This window comes from Somniosus microcephalus, chromosome 11 (genome assembly GCF_052327205.1).
Source record: "Somniosus microcephalus isolate GS21.2 chromosome 11, FLI_Smic_1.0, whole genome shotgun sequence".
Taxonomy (NCBI): domain Eukaryota; kingdom Metazoa; phylum Chordata; class Chondrichthyes; order Squaliformes; family Somniosidae; genus Somniosus; species Somniosus microcephalus.
Window position 1 is genome coordinate 95,185,452 of NC_140997.1, and position 21,021 is coordinate 95,206,472.

At 45.7% G+C, this 21,021-nt stretch overlaps 1 protein-coding gene across 4 annotated transcripts in view; it reads left to right on the plus strand.

The window, feature by feature from the left end:
* rsph10b (radial spoke head 10 homolog B) overlaps nucleotides 1-21,021 on the plus strand; it is an 80,673-nt gene that overhangs the window by 33,003 nt on the left and 26,649 nt on the right. For all 4 annotated transcript variants that reach the window (XM_086001109.1, XM_086001112.1, XM_086001111.1 and 1 more), the window contains 4 exons: nucleotides 13,341-13,452; nucleotides 16,384-16,463; nucleotides 17,565-17,713; nucleotides 20,119-20,226. In XM_086001109.1, the coding sequence (XP_085857235.1) occupies nucleotides 13,341-13,452; nucleotides 16,384-16,463; nucleotides 17,565-17,713; nucleotides 20,119-20,226 (449 nt within the window). The remainder of the gene's footprint in view (nucleotides 1-13,340; nucleotides 13,453-16,383; nucleotides 16,464-17,564; nucleotides 17,714-20,118; nucleotides 20,227-21,021) is intronic.

The following is a 21,021-nucleotide window of genomic DNA, read 5'->3' on the forward strand; positions in this document are numbered from 1 at the left end:
TCTGGGGGTTCATTAAGGGCTCCCGGCCTGTACATAATATCATAGTCGAACGTGGATAGTTCGATCCTCCACCTGAGTATTTTGTCATTCTTGATTTTCCCCCTTTGTTTGTTATTAAACATGAAAGCCACCGACCGCTGGTCGGTGAGCAGGGTGAAACGTTTGCCGGCTAGGTAGTGTCTCCAGTGCCGCACTGCCTCCACTATAGCCTGTGCCTCCTTCTCGACAGAAGAGTGCCTGATTTCAGGTCCCTGAAGGGTTCGGGAGAAGAAGGCCACAGGTCTCCCAGCCTGATTGAGGGTCGCAGCTAAAGCAAAGTCTGACGCATCGCTTTCGACTTGAAAGGGAATGCATTTGTCCACTGCACACACTGCAGCCCTTTCAATGTCCTGTTTAATACTGGTGAAAGCCTCCCGAGCTTCAGCTGATAGTGGGAAGGACGTCGATTTAATGAGGGGTCGGGCTTTATCAGAGTAATTGGGCACCCATTGGGCATAATACGAAAAAAATCCCAGGCACCTTTTTAAAGCTTTGGGATTGTGTGGCAGGGGCAGTTCCTTTAGGGGGCGTAATCGGTCAGGGTCCGGTCCAATTACCCCATCTTCCACCACACAGCCGAGGATAGAGAGACGGGTTGTGTTGAAGACACATTTGTCTTCGTTGTAGGTTAGATTCAGCTTTACGGCAGTTTTAAAAATCTCGCAAGATTTAGATCGTGGTCTTGCTGGTTGTGCCCGCAGATAGTGACATTGTCCAGATAGGGGTAGGTAGCTTGTAGTTTATTCTCGTCAACCATGCGGTCCATCTCACGTTGGAAGACCGAGACCCCATTTGTTACCCCAAAGGGCACTCTGAGAAAATGGTAGAGGCGCCCGTTCGCCTCTAAGGCGGTGTATGGGCGGTCCTCCGTTCTAATGGGGAGCTGGTGATTCGCGGATTTGAGGTCGATAGTCGAGAAGACTCGGTATTGCGCAATCTGGTTGACCATTTCTGATATGCGGGGTAAAGGGTAGGCGTCCAGCTGGGTATAAATATTAACAGTCTGGCTGTAGTCAATTACCATCCGTTTCTTTTCGCTATTTTTAACTATGACTACTTGGGCACCTGGATGGGGAAGATGGCTGATTCCAAGATGGCGGCCCCCTCGGCGTGCACAAGGTGGCGAGGGCCGCATGGCCGGAAGAATAAGAGTCAGAGTTTTTCTGGGCCACGTCCAGCGATCGTGCAGTGGCCACTGCCTTTTTTAAGTCCAGGACCTCCTTCTCCAGCAGTCTCTGCCGGATATAATTCGATTTGAGGCCCGTGATGAAGGAATCGCGGACCAATTCGTCAGAGTACGCGTTGGCCGTCACGGCCTTGCAGTTACAGTCCCGGACCAGGTCCTTTAGGCCCTGTAAGAAATCGTCCATTGATTCCTCTAGTCGCTGCCTGCGTGTAGCCAGCAGATGTCTGGCGTACACTTCGTTTACCGGCCTCTGGTATTGGGCCTTCAGGATAGTGATGGCCTCCGTGTAAGAGGTGGCGTCCCGGATGAACAAATAAATCCGATGACTTCCGCGAGTAGTCAGTAGACTCAGTTTATCTACCTCGCTAGCGGATGAGGCCCCTGCGAAGAATTCGAAGCATTTGAACCAGTGTCCAAATTGATTTGATGCTTCAGCAGAATGTGGATCCAAGTCCAGACGCTCTGGTTTTAGGAGTCGATCCATCCTAGTATTCTTTAGTGATTAAAATTGATGGGCCTTCAATAACCACAAAACTAGAAGTTATAGACTTAAACAAGTTGGCTTTTAATCACTAAGATCAGAGCTAACATCTCAACACGCCGACTGGTTCACAGGAATGAGTCATACAGATCCTGGGATCTTTATGTAAGAGAAGTCAGGGGCGGAGCCAAGAGCCAAGATCTGGAACCTCCCAGGTTAGTCGGGAAAGAGGAAGTGAAACTATACACAGTGGGGGAGGGTAATATACATGAGTGCAAAACGAATACAGGATCAAGACAAACAGATTTCATTACACAATCATTGTTGCCTTGGCCGGCTTAGGGGCTGCGGGTTGGTTTCATTCATGTCGTTCTCAATGGCAGAAGCCATTTCCTCAGCAGGGGCCTAGAAGTGGCTTGCTATCAGCCGTTGATGGACGGCCCTTCCAGTTTCGACATTGTGTGCCTCCCTCCCGCCTTGGTGCTGCTGATCATCATCCTCCTCATCTTCCTCCTCCTCTTCATCCTCCTCCTCTGGTGGTGCTCCAAGGCCTGGTGGCATTGGCTGGGTCCTGAGGATTGCCGGGTCGTGCAGCACACAACAACGAAGTGGGAGACTCGCTCAGGCGAGTACTGCAGGGCTCCTCCAGAATGGTCCAGACAGCGGAACCGTTGCTTGAGCACGCCGATTGTGTGCTCAACGATGTTCCTGGTAGCTTGATGGCTCTCGTTGTACCGCAGCTCAGCAGGGGTGTTGGGCGTACGGAGCGGTGTCATCAGCCAGGTGCACAGTGGATATCCCTTGTCCCTGAGAAGCCAACCACCTGGGTGATGCAGTGCCTGGAAAAGTTCTGCCACAGTAGTCTGGCGCAGGATGAATGCATCGTGGCTGCTGCCAGGATAGTGGGCATTGACAGCAAGTATCAGCTGTCTGTGGTCACAGACCATCTGAACGTTTAAGGAATGGAAGCCCCTTCGGTTGCGGAAATCCTCGGCATTCTCATGCGGAGCACGCAAAGCCACATGCGTGCAGTCAATGGCGCCCTGCACCATGGGGAAGCCTGCTATCCTAGCAAAGCCGATTGCGCGTTCTTGCTGTTTGTCCGTGGTCACGGGGAAAGAGATGTACTTTCGTCTCCTTTTATAGCGGGCATTTGTGACCTGACGGATGCAGCAATGCACCGCGAACTGGGAGATATTGGCGATGTCCCCAGTAGCTGATTGAAATGAGCCGGTGGCATAAAAGTTCAGTGCCACTGTTATCTTCACTGCCACCGACTGAGACGTCCTGCTCCTCAGTTGAGGCTGCAGCAGGTGGCAGAGCTCAGTGACCACCTCCTTGCTGAAGCGCAGCCTTCGCAAACACTGCTCCTCAGACATATTAATGTAGGAGAATTGTTGGCGAAATACCCTGGGAGGGTAAGGTCTCCTGTACAGAGGCCTGTTGGCCCTCCTCCATCTGGCCATGATTGCCACTCCCTCTCTGCGTCTCTGTGCCCTCCGAATCTGATGGCGCAGGATGACGCCCCCATTCATTGCAGCCCCCATAGTATCTTGGCAATCAAAGTAATGAAGGTCAAAAACCAAAGTACCTGCAAAGTTATGGTCAGAAGCCAAAACTATTTCAGACGGCGTTGACTCAATGCAGAAGTCACTTTCTTTTTTCTCTCTCTCTCAAAATCTCTTTCTCACTCTCTGAACGAGTGGTGCAAAAATGTCTACCACAGAAAAAGCCAGGACAAGGCCCCCTTTAAATAGCGCCCCTCCAGCCCCACAGCGACTGGGTAGCGTTCCGGTCTACCTGTCGTTGGTAGCACCAGGCGGAAAGGAGGGGGGCGCCACTCAATTTCCATTCCGGGCGCCCCAAGGGCGTTGCACGCTCGAATGACGTCAAGATCTGCATGCGCAGGAGATCGGGCAGTATTGTTTAGCGCCGCCGCAAAATGTCCGGTCAATTCCGCGAGAGGCATAGATATCGCCTCGCCCGGGCGCTAGTTGCTTTGTGCCCCATTCGTGCCCTCTTAAGGCGCTAATGGGAGGCGCAAACCAACTGAATTTTTCCTCCTTTCTCTCTACTGTCTTTATCCATTCCTTTATTATCAGGTCTATCCCTCCTCCTTTTCCATTTTGCCTATCTCTTCTAAAAGTTAAGTATCCTGGAATATTTAGTTCCCAACCTTGGCCACTTTGCAACCATGTCTTCGTTATGGCTATTAGATCCAACCTGTTAATTTCTGTCTGCGCTATTAATTAATCTATTTTGTTGCAAATGCTTCGCACATTTAGATGTAGTGCCTTTAGCTTTGACTTATTTCTGTTTTTCCCCGATGTCACCTTAGTCACTGATGCCTTATTATCTTTGTTACTCTCTCTGTCCCTTCATGACCCACTCTGCTTATTTTTACTCAAAACTCTACTCTGCTCTAGAGCCTTGACATTTCTCTCGCTGCTTTTGAATTTACTCTTTCCTGAATCCTCCCACCCCCCCCTCCATTAGTTTAAAGCCCTGTCCACTGCCCTAGTTATTCGGTTCACCAGGACACTGGTTCCAGCCCGGTTTAAGTGGAGCCCGTCCCAACGGAACAGCTCCTTCTTTCCCCAGTACTGGTGCCAGTGCCCCATGAACTGAAGCCCCTACCTCCCACACCACACTTTCAGCCACGCATTTAAAACTCTAATCTGTTTGTCCCTATGCCAATTTGTGCATGGCTCAGTTAACAATCCAGAGATTATTACCTTTGAGGTTCTGCTTTTTAATTGGGATCCTAGCTCCTCAAACTCCCTCAGCAGCACCTCGTTCCTAGTTCTACCTATGTCGTTGGTTCCTACGTGGACCATGACAACTGGATCCTTCTTCTCCAGCTGCGAGGAGATGTCTTTAACCCTGGCACTGGGCAGGCAACACCACCTTTGGAAGTCTTGGTCGCGGCTGCAGAGAACAGTACCTATCCCCCTGACTATACTGTCCCCTACCACAACTACATTCCCTTTCACTCCCCCCACTTGAATGGCCTCCTGCACCATGGTCAGCTTCCTCATATAAGATAGTGAACAGGATAGAAAAGGAAAAGTACTTCCAATTTAACTGTGGCAGTAGGACGGGGGGCACAGCTCAAAATAGCAAAAGGGAAATTTAGAACTGATGCAAAAAATTAAGGTAGTAGAGGCAAAAACTCCGGAGAATTTAAGAAATAGTTGGCTGCTGCGATGAGGGATCTCTGGGTTATTTCTGGATGGATGAGTTAGGATGGGCGACCTTTTCAATCTTGTGTGATAGTTTTCTTTTGTGATACTGAGCTGCTGATGTAGTTACTGCTTTAAATTTACAAGAAACAGTTGCATTTGTGTAACACCTTTCACATATAATAAATCTCATTGAAGTGCAGACTGTTATGTGGACAAATGTAGTAGCCATTTTATACAATGCAAGATCTCACAAATAGCAATGAGATGAATGACCAGTTAATCTGTTTGATGGCATTGGTTGAGGGAGGAATGTTGGCCAGGACAACTGAAGAACGCCCTACTTTTCTTCAAAATAGCGGCAGCTAAACCACAGGCAGACGGGGCCTCAGTTCAATATCTCAGCTGAAGGATGGAACGCCTGATGATGCAGCACTCCCTCAGTTCTATACTGGCGTGTTAGCCTAAATTATATGCTCAAGTCCTTCTGACTTCAGGACTTCTGAGTGAGGAACGAGCGCTAAAAAAATGAAGGAACTGCTGTCTAGCAAATTTCTTCCAACTAAATTTTGGGAAGACCAAAGCCATTGGCTGCGATTTTGCCGGCGCTCAGCGGACCCAATTGGTGGCGGGTCAACTGCGAAATTTAAAATGATTGACAGCGGGTCGGGAACCCGCTGTCAAAACGCACACACCTGCATTTCCTGATGTTTTGTCTGCCAGCGCTGAGCAGACCCGACAGGCAGCGGCGGGGGACCCAATTCAAATCATTAGTGGCTTGTTTACAGCCACTTAACAATGCTTTTGTCCCCCAGCTTTTTAACTTTCACTGGTCTCCCACAGGTTTCCCGTAGGCCTCATCAGTGAAGCTGAGGCGGGAGGTCAGTGGCCATTGAATCAGCTGATGAGTTGACCGCTTCAAATGTCAACTCAGAGCTCCCAGCTGATTCAGATATCTTCCCTTAAGCACTGGCATCTCTAAACTGTATTTCCACTACAGATTCAGGATGCTGCAAGTCTTTACACAAGTCTCCATGCAGTCTGACCTCATTACCTCTTTCACCATTGACAGATCTTTTCTGTCATCTCTACTTTACCAGCCATCTATTCCATCAGCATGGGCGCACTTTATACTTTCTCACCTTGGTTCTCAGAATCTGACAACGATCAGTCCCAACACCAGCATTACCAGGCACACCAGCAGCACCAACAACCACACCAACCTTCTCCACAATCACCTGATGCTGCACAGGACAGAGGACATCAGCACCCGACCACATAGCTGCCTGGGATGCCAGAGATGGCCTCACCACAGCTACAATTACTTCACTTGATGCTGTACACCCTGGCTGCCACATGATGCGCCAGGTTGGCACCACCCCACACCAACAACATAAAGCATCCCTACAATGCCCAAGCCATTCCTTTCACACTCATCAGCATTGCAGGGGGTACTGTTATGTCTCAACATTCACTGCAACTCACTAAGCCACTTCCAAATGTGTCCAAGAATGCAAAGTGTTGAAAATAAAGATTCAATGTTTGACAGCACATTAACAGAAACTTCACATGAACATTGGCTAAAACACACAAGTGCCTACCCTTGTGTGTTAGTTGGTATGATTGCACTAGGATGAGGGTGAGTGTGAAGGGTGGCTAGTGAGATGGGGAAGTGATAATGTAGATAGAGAGGGATGGGTGGAGGTGCAAGGTAAGTTGGTGTGAGTAAGGATGTGCAGGAATAGGGTAGGGAAGGCAGAGTGATGGGGTTGTGATGAAAGGCACCGCAGGATGAGGTTGAGTGTGGCTTTGTACTAATGTTTTGTGATCTCCTGAGATCATTGAAAGGTTTGCACCACTGCACCCAAGTCCTCCTGACCACATCCCTGCTTGTGCCCTCCTGTGCAATGTGCAACCAGGCTGCGTTGGTCTCCTGGGGAGGTTTCTTCCGCCCATTGGAAGGGAAGAGGACTTCACTGCGTGCTGTGAATCCCTCCGTAAACATATGGAGGGAGTCAGCAGAGAGCCTGGGTGCACCTCTGCAGTGCATGTCAGTGTTTGCAGCACCTCAATGCTGTAGAACACTGACAGCACAAATGTCAAAGTAAATTTGTGCATGGTCCCTTTAAGGAAACTGGCTGATGACACGTCATAAATGATGTCATCAGACCAGCTTCCTTCAATTGGCTGGGAAACTCGCTGGGCGGGCTTAACAAGCCCAGTCAGGGGAAAGTCATGTCGGAGGCTGGAATGGAGATAGCAGCGGGGTCGGGTCCCACCACTGACGTCGCCCGCAGAAGTAGGCAAAATCGCGGCCATTGTCTTCGGTCCCCGGCCCCACCACAAACTCCGTTCCCTAGTCACCAACTCTACCCCTCTCCCTGGCAACTGACTGAGGCTGAACCAGGCTGTTTGCAACCTTGGTGTCATATTTAACCCTGGGATGAGCTTCCGACCATATACCTGCGCCATCACTAAGACTGCCTATTTCGTAACATCGCCCGACTCCGCCCTTGCCTCAGCTCATCTGCTGCTGAAACCCTCATCCATGCCTTTGTTACCTCGAGACTTGACTATTCCAAAACATTCCTAGCCGCCCTTCCATTTTCTACCCTCCGTAAACTTGAGGTCATCCAAAACTCTGCTGCCTGTGTCCTAACTTGCACCATGTCCCATTCACCCCGTGCACACTGACCTACATTGGCTTCCGATTTTAACATTTTCATCCTTGTTTTCAAATCCCTCCATGGCCTCGCCCCTCTCTGTAATCTCCTCCAGCCCTACAACCCCCGAGATAGCTGTGCTCATCCAATTCTGGCTTCTTGAGCATCCCTGATTTTAATCTCTCCACCACTGGTGGCCGTGCCTTCAGCTGCCAAGACCCTTAGCTCTGGAATTCCCTCCCTAAACCTCTCCACCTCTCTACCAATGTTCCCTCTAATTTTTTTTTGGGTGTGCGGCCCCTTTAACGGGCTCCGCGGCCCATTCAGATTTCCGCTTGTGCGGTTTCTCCATTGTGAAGACATTGAACAGCCTGCACAGCTTAACGGGAACATTGCTCTCTACCTCTCTTTCCTCCTTTAAGACACACCTTAAAAATCTACCTCTTTGACCAACTTTTGGATATCTGCCCTAACATCTCCTTATGTGGCTCGGTGTCAAGTTTTGTTTGATAAAGCTCCTGTGAAGCATCTTCCAACATTTTACTACATTAAAGGTGCTATTAAATATAAGTTGTTGTTGTTGTCATTTGCTAGCAGTGAAAGAAAAAATACAGTGATTAACATGGACCCTAAAAACACTCTGGCCCCATTTGAGGTCTCCTCCCCACCCCCGGTCCCACTTACTGACCGGCCTAACCTGGAAACTGGCCAATTTCCTGTCCTGGCGAGTTGCTGGGGGTTGGCCGATGGGGGAGGGGGGGAGCGCTGCCCACGTGGTGCCTGCAGCTCGTCAGGGACATGTTAATGAGGCCTGGGACTCATAATGGCACCAACAGCCGCTCTGCCGACTTCATGCCTATTGTGGGCGCTACTGAAAAAGTGCCATTCCATGCATCTAGTCAATCACTATTTTTCTTTCCCTGCTACCAAATGACAGTGTGAGACAGCAGTCCCTTCATTTTTTTTAGCACTCATTCCTGACTCAGAAGTCCTAAAGTCAGGACTTGAAAGAAAAATAGAAAGACTTGCATTTATATAGCTCCTTTCACGACCACCGGACGTCCCAAAGTTCTTTACAGCCAATGAAGTACTTTTTGAAGTGTAGTCACTGTTGTAATGTAGGAAAACCTGGCAGCCAATTTGCACACAGCAAGCTCCCACAAACAGCAATGTGATAATGACCAGATAATCTGTTTTAGTGACGTTGAGTGAGGTATAAATATTGGCCAGGACACCGTGGATAACTCCCTTGCTGTTCTTCGAAATAGTGCCGTGGGATCTTTTACGTCCACCTGAGAGAGCAGACGGGGCCTCGGTTTAATGTCTCTTCCGAAAGACGGCACTTCCGACAGTGTAACACTCCCTCAGTACTGCACTGGAGTGTCAGCCTAGATTTTAGTGCTCAAGTGTCTGGAGTGGGACTTGAGCATATAATCTAGGCTAACACTGCAGTATAGAACTGAGGGAGTGCTGCATTGTCAGAAGTTCCATCCTTCAGGTGAGATATTGAACTCTTCAGATGTCTCTCTTCAAATTGACACATGTTACAAATGCAAACCAATCTTTAAAAAATGTATTGCAAATGCAGTCATTTTCTGTTGTTTTCTCTGAATATAGCGAGGAGCCAAGAATTTAAAAGCAGCTGCCAATCTACAGAGAAATAGTTGATCTCAGGATGTGACTAACAGGAATTACCCTCTAGTTCATCTCAGAACATGCCTATTTACAGCACTTAGACATTGTTGCCATAAACAGACATAGACATAGAAGATAGGAGCAGGAGTAGGCCATTCGGCCCCTCGAGCCTGCTCCGCCATTTAATGAGATCATGGCTGATCATCCCAATTCAGTACCCTGTCCCTGCTTTCTCCCCATATCCCTTGATCCCTTTAGCCTTAAGAAATATATTTAACTCCATCTTGAATTGGCCTCAATTGCCTTCTGTGGTAGAGAATTCCACAGGTTCACCACTCTCTGGGTCATCTCAGTCCTAAATGGCTTACCCCTTATCCTTAGATGTGACCCCTGGTTCTGGACTCCCCCGCCATCGGGAACATCCTTCCTGCATCTAGTCTGTCTAGTCCTGTTAGAATTTTATAAGTTTCAATGAGATCCCCTCTCATTCTTCTAAACTCGAGCGAATATAAGCCTAATCAACTCAATCTCTCTTCATATGTCATTCCTGCCATCCCAGGTATCAGTCTGGTGAATCTTCGCTGCACTCCCTCCATGGCAAGAACATCCTTCCTCAGATAAGGCAACCAAAACTGCACACAATACTCAAGGTGTGGTCTCACCAAGGCCCTGTACAACTGCAGCAAGACATCCTTGCTCCTGTACTCGAATCCTCTCGCTATGAAGGCCAACATACAATTTGCCTTCAGACTAGATAACACACTGTACTACCTTAGCAGCAGAATAATATATTGGCCAGGAATTCGGGTCGGGGGGCTTCCCGCAGGTGTAAGCCCCCGACCTGCACTTACCTTGCGCGCCGGCCGCGTAAGCCCCCGACCTGCACTTACCTTGCGCGCCGGCCGTTGAGCTGTGGGCCCCCGTGGAATTCCGATCCTGGGCCTGCTCCAACTGCCGGCGCACAGTGCTTGCGTACCCCAGGGGTGCAATTAGTTCGATGCGTCCCCTGGGATCATGTGGGCCTTGGGGAGCCAATCGGAGCAGGGAAATGCCTATTCATAAGTTTGACAGGAAGAGCTGTCAAACCTTAGAAATACTACGGGCCCCAAAACATCACTAAATCTTCAAATAATTTTTTGTTTAAATCACATTTTTTAAATAAACTATAAATTACATGAAATAACTATTTTAAACAATAATTAAAATTTTTGAAAAAATAATTTTATTTTCTAACGGGGCTAAAAATAAACTTACCTTTAAAGTATTTAAAAATAATAAACCTGTGGAAAAAATGTTTTAATTTTAATTAATTCACCACTTACCTTGTAAAAAGCAGGCCTTACGCCTGCTTTTTAAATGTGTAACTTCTGGAGACTTACCCTCCCGGGAAAACCTGTAAAAAAAAAAAAAAAAATGTAAGTTCGATGCGCACGCGCAGCCTCTCCCGCGCATGCGTTCGAACTCTGAACCCCTTCTTTCAGGGGAACGGAAGTGCCGGTTTCCCGCGCACGCGCAGTGCATGCAGGAAACCAGCACTTCCATTGGGCCTACGGGTGTGTACCCCGTGCATACTCACCCGTGGAGACCCGAAGTTCTGGGCCATTTTGTGTTATGCAATGCAGTGCTGCTGTCCTTGTCAAACAACATATCATCCAACTTACCTTGAACAACACCACTGAAGATCCACTAGTATTTATTTTATAATACAAAACAAGTTGCTGAATTTCCTGCTCACTGAGGTGAGAAATGTCAGTGCTGGTAAATGGGACACTCTTTTAGTACTTAAGCTGGGATTTTACTAACCTCGGCAGGTCCATGGCAGGCAATGTCGGTGGCGGGTCCCGACCCTGCTGCTGGCTCCATCCCGCTCTGTAAAATGATTTTCCCTTGATGAGGCTTGTTGAGCCCGCCCAGTGCATTTCCCGGCCAATTAGAGGGAGTGGGTCTGGTGATGTCATTTGATGACGTGTCATTTGATGGTTTCCTTAAAGGGACCATGGCCAACTTTAATTTGACATTTGTGCTGTCAGTGTTCTACAGCATTGAGGTGCTGCAGACACTGACAATGACTGAACAAAGGCACAGGGCTGCACCCAGGCTCTCCCATGACTCCCTCCATATGCTTATGGAGGGAGTCACAGCACGCAGGGAGGTCCTCTTCCCTTCCCATGGGCGGAAGAAACCTCCCCAGGAGATCAACACAGCCTGGTTGCACATCGCACAGGCGAGCACAAGCAGGGATGTGGTCAGGAGGATCTGGGTTTAGTGCCGCAAACCTTTCAATGATCTCAGTAGATCACGAAATGTTAGTACAAAACCATACTCAACCTGTGCCTCTCATCACATCCCCATCTCTCTGCCTTCCCTACCCTACTCCTGCACATCCTTCTCACACCAACTTACCTTGCACCTCCATCCATCCCTCTCTATCTATATTATCACATCCCCATCTCACTAGCCACCCCTCACACTCACCCTCACCCTCATCCTAGTGCAATCATACCAACTAACAACACACAAGGATAGGCACTTGGGTGTTTTATACAATGTTCATGTAAAGTTTCTGTTAATGTGGTGTCAAACATTGAAACCTTTATTTTCAACACTGCATTCTTGGACAGATTTGCGTGCACCTTTGAAAGTGGCTTAATGAGTTGCAGTGAATGGTGAGACATAACGGTACCCCCCGCAATGGTTATGGGTGTGAAAGGAATAGCTTGGGCATTGTAGGGATGCTTTATGTTGGTGGTGCCAACCTGGCTCATCATGTGGCAGCCAGGGTGTACAGCGTCAAGTGAAGTAAATGTGGCCATGGTGAGGCCATCTCTGGCCTCCCGGGCAGCAATGTGGTCGGGTGCTGATGCCCTCTGTCTTGTGCAGCATCAGGTGATTGTGGAGAAGGTTGGTGTGGTTGTTGGTGCTGCTTGTGTGCCTGGTGCTGCTGCTGTTGGGGCTGATCGTGGTCAGATTCTGAGGACCAAGATGAGAGAGTATAAAGTGCACCCATGCTGATGGAATAGATGGCAGGTGAAGTAGAGATGACAGAAGTGATCTGTCAGTGGTGAGAGAGATAATGAGGTCAGACTGGATGGAGACTTGTATAAAGACTTGCAGCATGGCGAATCTGTTGTGGAAATGCAATGAGGAAGAGCTTGTGGCTGAGGGAAGATAACTCTGTACGGTCAGAGTTTTTACTGTACATTTGAAGCTGTTAACTCAACAGCTGATTCAATGGCCACTGAATTCCCGCCTCAGCTTAACAGACATGGTCCATGACCAGCGTGGACCCCATGGATGAGCACGTAAAATCAAAAGGTGAGCTCAAATGTATTCTTAAATATCTCTAAACAAGATCATAATTACCTGAATTGGGTCCTCCGCCGCTGCGTGTCGGATCTGCTCAGCGTTGACAAACCTGACAGCGGGAAAGGCGCATGGCGGTGGATCCATAGCGGGGTCCCGACCCGCTGGGGAAAAAAACACTTTCCTACCCGACCCGCCACCGATCGCGCCTGCTGACCGCCCGGAAAATCTTGGCCTTAGTGTCGGTATCAAGCGCGCCCAGTTCAGGCACAGCAAGGCATAAGTGCACAGTAAATCTCCCTGTACTGCGCAACAATGGTATACTTAAAATCCCAACTTTAGAAGACTTCTGCACCAATGTGGAGTTTCCTCTTGGCCTCTTTGAATGAGATTACTGTTTTAGTGACAAATTGTGGGCAGTTTTGAGCGATGGATCTGTGACCAACAGGATCTCTTGAGGCTTGGAAAGAGAGAGAGAGAAAGACCAAACTCTCATCCTATGGGATGGAATCCAGGTCCCAAAGGTGAAAGGGCCAAGAGGAAGGTGCCCTATGTCATTGTGTCTCCCAGTCTCACCCAACAGCACCATTTAAGATAAAGGCATTGATCAAATGTAAACATCTATTAGTGTGTGTAAAATGTCAGGACTGGAATTCAAATCCTGCTAATTTACAAAGGATACATCCCATTCTAACCCTTTATTTTATTCATTGAGAATCAAGGTTGCTGTATTCCTACGGTCCGAATTCATGAACTATGTGGTGTTATAAATTCAAAGTAATTTGAAAGTGTTAAGCATTTATCCTCAAGAAAAGCCGGATGTTAAGCCACTAATTTTCTGATGGTTGCAGAAAAATTTACGACAGTGGAGGATACTCACTCTCCGTTTGATACGTTGCTGCTGGGGAAGTTCCTGAGCTATGTCATTATCCTGGCATTCCACATTTACCACAAGGAGCACGAGTAAGAGACCAATGTTTAGTTGCTGCCCCATTCAGGAAAATTGCTGAAAATTACTCAGTCATTTTCCTTCCGTCCATTTAACTTGATTATTAATGTATTAACTGTATTTAGTGTTTATTACACCTTTTTGGTTTTGAATCTCACTGATTGTGGATCTCATGACATCCTATAAAAATTTTAATATTTTTAAGTGTCAATGTATACATTGTATGGTTGTGACAATTCTGTAACAATGTTGGCTGTTAAAACTGTTGGTCTTTGAATTTTAATTCAATGTAACTATTCCCCCATTTCTAACTAAACTTTAATATCTCCTGCTAACCAGCACCCTTCCTTTAGGTAGAGCCTTTAAGCATGCTGAGGTCACAATGGGTTAATGAAACATTTTTGTTTCAGTTGTTTAAGTGCCTCTTGAATTGAGTAGGAGAATAGATATGTTGAGTGGACTCCCAACAAAAATAAGCTAATTCTTTGTATGTTAACTCCTTTGAAAATGTACTAGGAAATATTTGACTATGCTTGGGTGTGAGGGTCATAGGAATAAGTATTACCATAACTGATCAGGCAGTCCATGGAATATTATAGTTCGACCATGGTGATGCAATGTATAGATTGTAACTGGTCAGGGTTGAGTGATGTTGGGTTGATATCGAGTGTTGTGCTTGATTGTGTTTGTATTTTGGGGGGCGGGGGAGGGGAAGGGTGGTGGGAGGTGGTGGAATGACAGGAAGACTTATTTTACTTAGAATTGCTACCAGTGGCTATTTGCCTTCCTCAAAATACATTAGGGAAAGCTTGACGCTACAGAGCTCACTGGAAGTGGTGAGCATGACGCCCAGAAAGGAGTCAAGTTATTCCATTCAGTTGCAAGCATCCTGTGGGCCTGTTTCCAGTGCGTGTTTGTTTGGCAGCTGTACTTGTGTGAGCCAACATCGTTTTAAATCTTGTGAATGAATGTAATTATGAGAAATACCTGCTTTTATTTCCCGTTGTTCTGGGGTCTGAAATAAGAACATAAGAACATAAGAAATAGGAGCAGGAGTAGGCCAATCGGCCCCTCGAGCCTGCTCCACCATTCAATAAGATCATGGCTGATCTGATCCTAACCTCAAATCTTCTATCACTCTGCATCCACCCGAACCCATGTGATCTCCCGGGAGAGGCGAAAAACCAGATAAAGACCCAATGGCCAATTTGGGAGAAAAAAATCTGGGAAATTCCTCTTCGACCCATCTAGGCGATCGAAATTCTTCCAGGAGATCACTCTGTCCCTATATTTTCTACAGTACTTACCTTCTGTAAAGGCGATCTCCACCCCAGCCAGGAACAGGAATAAAACCATCTCCTGAAATCTAACACAGAATTAGAACACAGTAGGAGCAGAACAAGGCTACACGGCCCCTGGGCCCACTCCACTACCCACAGGGCCATGACCATTCCGAACCTAGACTCATGTCCAATTTCCTGCCCGCTCCCCGTAACCCTTAATTCCCTTTACTTCTAGGAAACTATCTATTTCTGTTTTAAATTTATTTAATGATGTAGCTTCCACAGCTTTCTGGGGCAGCAAATTCCACAAACCTACCACCCTCTGAGTGAAGAAGTTTCTCCTCATCTCAGTTTTGAATGAGCAGCCCCTTATTTTAAGATTATGCCCCCTAGTTCTAGTTTCACCCATCATTGGGAACATCCTCACCGCATCCACCCGATCAAGCCCCTTCACAATCTTATATGTTTCAATAAGATCGCCTCTCATTCTTCTGAACTCCAATGAGTAGAGTCCCAATCTACTCAACCTCTCCTCATATGACCACCCCCTCATCCCCGGGATTAACCGAGTGAACCTTCTTTGTACTGACTCGAGAGCAAGTATGTCTTTTAAGTATGGACACCAAAACTGTATGCAGTATTCCAGGTGCGGTCTCACCAATACCTTGTACAACTGCAGCAATACCTCCCTGTTTTTATATTCCATCCCCCTAGCAGTAAAAGCCAACATTCCATTGGCCTTCTTAATCACTTGCTGCACCTGCATACTAACTTTTTGAGTTTCGTGCACCAGGACCCCCAGATCCCTTTGTACTACAGTACTTTCCAGTTTCTTGCCATTAAGATAATAACTTGCTCTATGATTTTTCCTGCCAAAGTGCATAACCTCACACTTTCCAGTATTGTATTCCATACATGTGGAGCTATATTTTGGTTGTGTTCTAAGAAGAAATCTGACAGTCTGAGGGTATCGGGATCTAATCAGAGGGCTCTGTGGTGATGTATAGCTTCAGTAGCAGTGACCATGCTTCAGTGGTCAGTTTTATGTTGAGGGTTTGTGCAGGAGAAGCAGCTTTGTTGTTTTGATATCTTGAGGCGAACACTATATAGAACTACATAGAATATACAGCACAGAAACAGGCCATTCAGCCTAACCAGTCCATGCAGGCCTCCTCCCATCCTTCCTCATCTAACTCTGTTGCATATCCCTCTATTCCTTTCTCCCTCATATACTTGTCTAGATTCCCCTTAAATGCATCTATGCTATTCACTTCAACTACGCCCTGTAGGCCACTCAAGGATGTAACTACTGTAAATATACTGTTTGTACTGAATACTGTTCAGTAGCCTGTTTAATACTAAATCAGTTTGTTTTAGCTCAAGCTTTGGTCAGATAGAATGTATGTTCTAACACCTTACACAGTGCAGTGACAAGGGTTCTCTGTTTAACCCCTGGATCTTGTTGCATTTGCACTCTAGATAGTGGGCCAGAACAGGCAACTGTGGTTCATAAGGGATGCAAGGTCTGCTTATATCAATGAGCTGCATCCAAGGAAAATATCTAGCGTAAAAACCCAAAAACATAACACTGCTCCTTGTCTACTGTAACTTTCTCAAAGTGAACCAATACCCTTTGTCACAATGATGAAATTCTAATTTCAGAGGCCAGAGTCCAGTTCTTGTTGCTTGTTTTTCCAAGTTGATGACCAACAACCTTATTCCTTGCGCCTGCAATGTTAACGGTATGTACAATTTGCATATGCAAATTAATAAAGTAACCACTGATAGGACACAATGACCTGCTGTACTTATACCTTGCTTAATCCAAAAACATAGAATGTGGGATTGTCAGCAGTGATGTCCTGTAGGAATGATTTGTATCTTATGGGTGTGCTGACCTTGTCATTTATGAATTATGGACAGTGTCACAAGTGGGTTAGAAATCATACCTGACCATCAGTTTGTCAATGGTTCTTCCTCTGCTCTGAACACTAAAATATGAAATAGCAATGTAATACCTGCTTCCATACATACTGAACCACGCCATTCTTTTATACAGCTGGCAACATTTTGTTGCCTTCAATGTGAAGGTCAGAGGCATCTTGTTCAGAGGAAGGCAGTTATTCTCTGACTTGCCAATTTCTACTCTGCACATCAGCAAAATCACTGCAGCCTAGACAACCTGCAGCTGATATCGTGTATGCTCTATAAACACTTATTATAGATGTTGCATGTGAAAGTAGTTCCATGCACAACTCTGATGGCATTCGTCCAGTGAAAATACAACTTCATATTTCAGTAATTTGTAGAATTAAAAAAATCTTATAATGAAATTGTGCGTCAGCACTTTTGCATAGTGAAACCTCTTGTGTATTTATACCCACAATACGCAATTATGTTGAGAGGACAGATTGCTTGTCAGCATAATTTGTTGCTCAGACGTAGACTAATTTGTAACTTGGAATATATCAACCCATTATCTTCACTGGCCGACTTCTTTGAGAAAACATGCATAACTGTTCCTGAAAATTGTTTTGGTGAGGAAGAAGTGGTGAAGTATGCAACATATGTTTCAGCATTGTGATGGTCAATGAAGTACAGAGTATAGACTTTGTTTTAGAGAGTTTCTATTTTTTAAATAAAATATAAACTTTACTGTCTTATGAATAGTTGATTACATTGTTATTGTTTTGGTATCCCAATAAAGCAGTTAGATGGGAAGGGGGAGGCATAGTAATGAGCAACATTTAAAAGGAGAAATTAAGAGGTTAAATGATAAATGTAACCAACCTTGCTGTTTTCCTTTTGTCCTCTGATTCCTGATGGGTTCCCTTTTGATGCAGGGAATTTGTTTCAAGAACATCAAAGTACTATAATCACGCTTGGCTATGTAAGTAAATGCTGGGAGGTGTACAGAGTCTACTGCGAACAAAACCGTAGGCCACCCAACACCAACATCATGACAATGAGGCACTTCATATGGATGCTCAAGGTACACTCTTAGTCTTGTCTGTGCAACAATGATATATCTCATGATAGAATATTATATTAAGGAATATCACTAGTCACTGACTGATATTGTTATGATATTATTACAAGTTTAGGGTCTTGTCTTGCGTATTATCTTAGGTACAGTGGTACTAGTCACTGCCATAAGTGGTCTGAGCATTTTATGTTTAGGGGTGTGCTCCATACTCCCCAATATCTAACTCTATGGTAGCATACACCAGGGGTGTAATGATGGTACTCCCTTGTGGTCTGAACCAGATATTTGTGACTATTGCATGCCTGTTTTTTCAATCTTTTCAAAGGTGCTCCGAGAAATCACTTGGTAGGATGATACACTGTTGTATTTCACAAGTGAACATACAGAGCAATAGTTATGATAAGAGTCATTTAGTTCAATTGTCTTTGTGTAATAATACAAAATAATAAATACACCACACTTCCTACATCAGTGGGCTGTCTTAAACAAAATAACTCCCAACTAACCTCCGGCATTTTCCTTCTGAGCCTGGCCAAACCTTGCCCACGCTACTTTCTGTTTTTAAAAACCTGACTGGGTTCATAGCTGTTGATGGCTGACTGCCTGTATCTCCTTCTCTATTTGTTGTCATCCTGTGTTCATAGCCAGAAGGGACCAGAGACTTCCCAACACATGGGCATGAGGTGTTTATTGACTGCTGTGACAGGCTAACAATTTGCTTATTGTCAGTCGTGGCTCAGTGGGTAGCACTCTCGCCTCTGAGTCAGAGGTTGTGGGTTCAAGTCCCACTTCAGAGACTTGAACACAAAAATCTAGGCTGAAACTCCAGGGCAGTACTGAGGGAGTGCTGCACAGTCGGATGTGCTGTCTTTCGGATGAGACATTATACCGAGGCCCACTCTGCTCTCTTAGGTAGATGTGAAAGATCCCATGGCAATATTTCGAAGAAGAGCAGGGGAGTTATCCCTGGTGTCCTGGCCAATATTTATCCCTAAAAATCAACATGACTAAAAACAGATTATCTGGTCATTATCACATTGTGGGAGCTGGCTGTGTGCAAATTGGCTGTTGTGTTCCATACATTACAACAGTGACTACACTTCAGATGTACTTCATTGGTTATGAAGTGCTTTGGGACATCCTGAGGTCGTGAACAGCACTATAGAAATGCAAGGTTTTCTTTCTTTTATTATATACAGTCTATGGGGAAACAACATTAAAGCTCAGTGCATCAGCAGTTTAACCACCTATTGGCTCCATGCTTTTTAAAATTTATGTGACTATTCTTTGCTTTAAAAATCCAGCATTTGAAGGTAACTTTTTTCCCCAAATTCTTTCTGTGGAAAATGGTCAAAAGATCTCAAGATGCGACTATTATAATACAGTAAAATATTGGTAAATATTTTAAAGTACGTCCATGGAAGTGAATGGAGCAACACGAGATCACTTAATTTGCCACTTCATTATTTTTGTTAATAAAATTGCAGCTTTACCTTTTTAAAAGAGTTAGGCACCATTTGGGAATCTTCTGGAAGTAAGTGATATAATGAGATGATTTTTCACTAGTTATTCCACCTCTACAAAAGATTCATTTCATTACAAATATCCTTGGGTCCTTAATATTACCTTCTCAGACAGCTGTATACATGATGCAAGAATCCTATCTAACTGTCTGTATGATGGTAACCTAATAACCCCTTTTTGTGGATGCTCCTGCTGGACCAAAGTGGATTGCCCTCCACCTTGCTTAGAGGAGGAAGACAAAGGAATTGCATGTGTTCTAGAGAAAGATAATTGCTCACAGGATACACTACTGCAGCAATAGGAAGTGAAGAAGGGAATTTAGGTGAGCGATGGGGATGAAAACCATGCTGAATTACTTAGGTAGTGGCCATATAAGTGGAGCCTTATCTAGGTTAAGGTGTAGTCCTTCAAAACCAACAGGTGAGAATAAGGAACTGTTGTATTGGAAAATAATTATTTGACACTGGAGGTCCATGGGATGCAGCATTAATTGCCTCCAAAATAATGGAAACCTGGGAATTAGGTGGTGCAATTTTCTCCCATCTCTCCTGAAAGCGTTGACACCTTTTGGGTGCTAATTGGACTTCTAGGATCTTGTTCAAGCGGCTGTTATTCATGTGCGAGCTGAGACAGTGAATATTGGCTTGCAACGCAACACACAAACCTAATCCTAGCCTAACCCAATATATTTCGCATCAGGGTTTGCTGGATAACCATCAAGAGCAGGTACCCTGGTCATTTATTCTGTCCCTTTTGGAGGGGAAGTTTCATGGTAAAGAAAAGGTGATATTTTATAATTCAAATTTACTAAATTATATATAATCTTTTTACACATTTATGTAAAAAAGTGCATTTGTCTCATTTTTCATTTTATTCTGTAATTGCAGGATCTAAATTTATTGAGCAAGCACTTAACAGCAACTCGTATAGTAGAAATCTTGTCCGAGGATAACCCTGCAGTGTCTGATGGAACCTACAATAACATGAACATAGAGGTACAATAGGCCTTAATTAAAAAAGTTTGGGGTTTTAACCCATAACTTTCTGACTGTGAGACAAGAGTGCTACCAACTAACACTTGGAAGGGGTTCTACAGTATAACGTAAAGCTTTACTGTGCATAAGTTGGCTGCTGTGTTTGACTACCTTATAACAGTAACCACATTACAACAGCACTTGATTGGTTGTTAAGTGCTTTGGGCCATGCAATTTCTTTTCTTTATTTTCAAATCAGTGTAAAAAATTCAAAAGCACACTTATGAAACTTACTTCTAGCAACACTGGTCGAAATTTTCCCCTAAAAAAAAAGGTGGGGTTGGAGCGTGGGGACAGTTAAATTGTTAAAAGAATCGGATTCCTGAGTTGATCCCGCCTCCAACCCGCCCACTTCTGGTTTTACTGGAGGCGGGACAGGGGCAGGCAACCAACCCGCTCCCAGGGGGCGTTTCCTCAATTTAAATGTTGTAATGAGGCTGGAAGCCTCTTTTTCTTCATCCATTTTGAAGTAAACTGCCTGGGGATGGGTTTCACACAATTTGTGAAACCCGGCAGTTAAACAGAGGCGGGGACTGCTGTATCCAGGAGGTAAGTGGATTTATACCTATCTCTTAGATCAGGGTCCCTACCTAACCCACCCCCTGCGATTGGAGACCCCCCCCCCCCCCAACGAGGCCTACGATTGCATTCTCAAGCCTCCCCCCCCACCGCCTGGGCCTACCCCCCCAACCCCAACGATGATGATAGGGCCGGCCACGATCCTCCATTGGCCGGGCCCGATCCTCCGGACCCCGT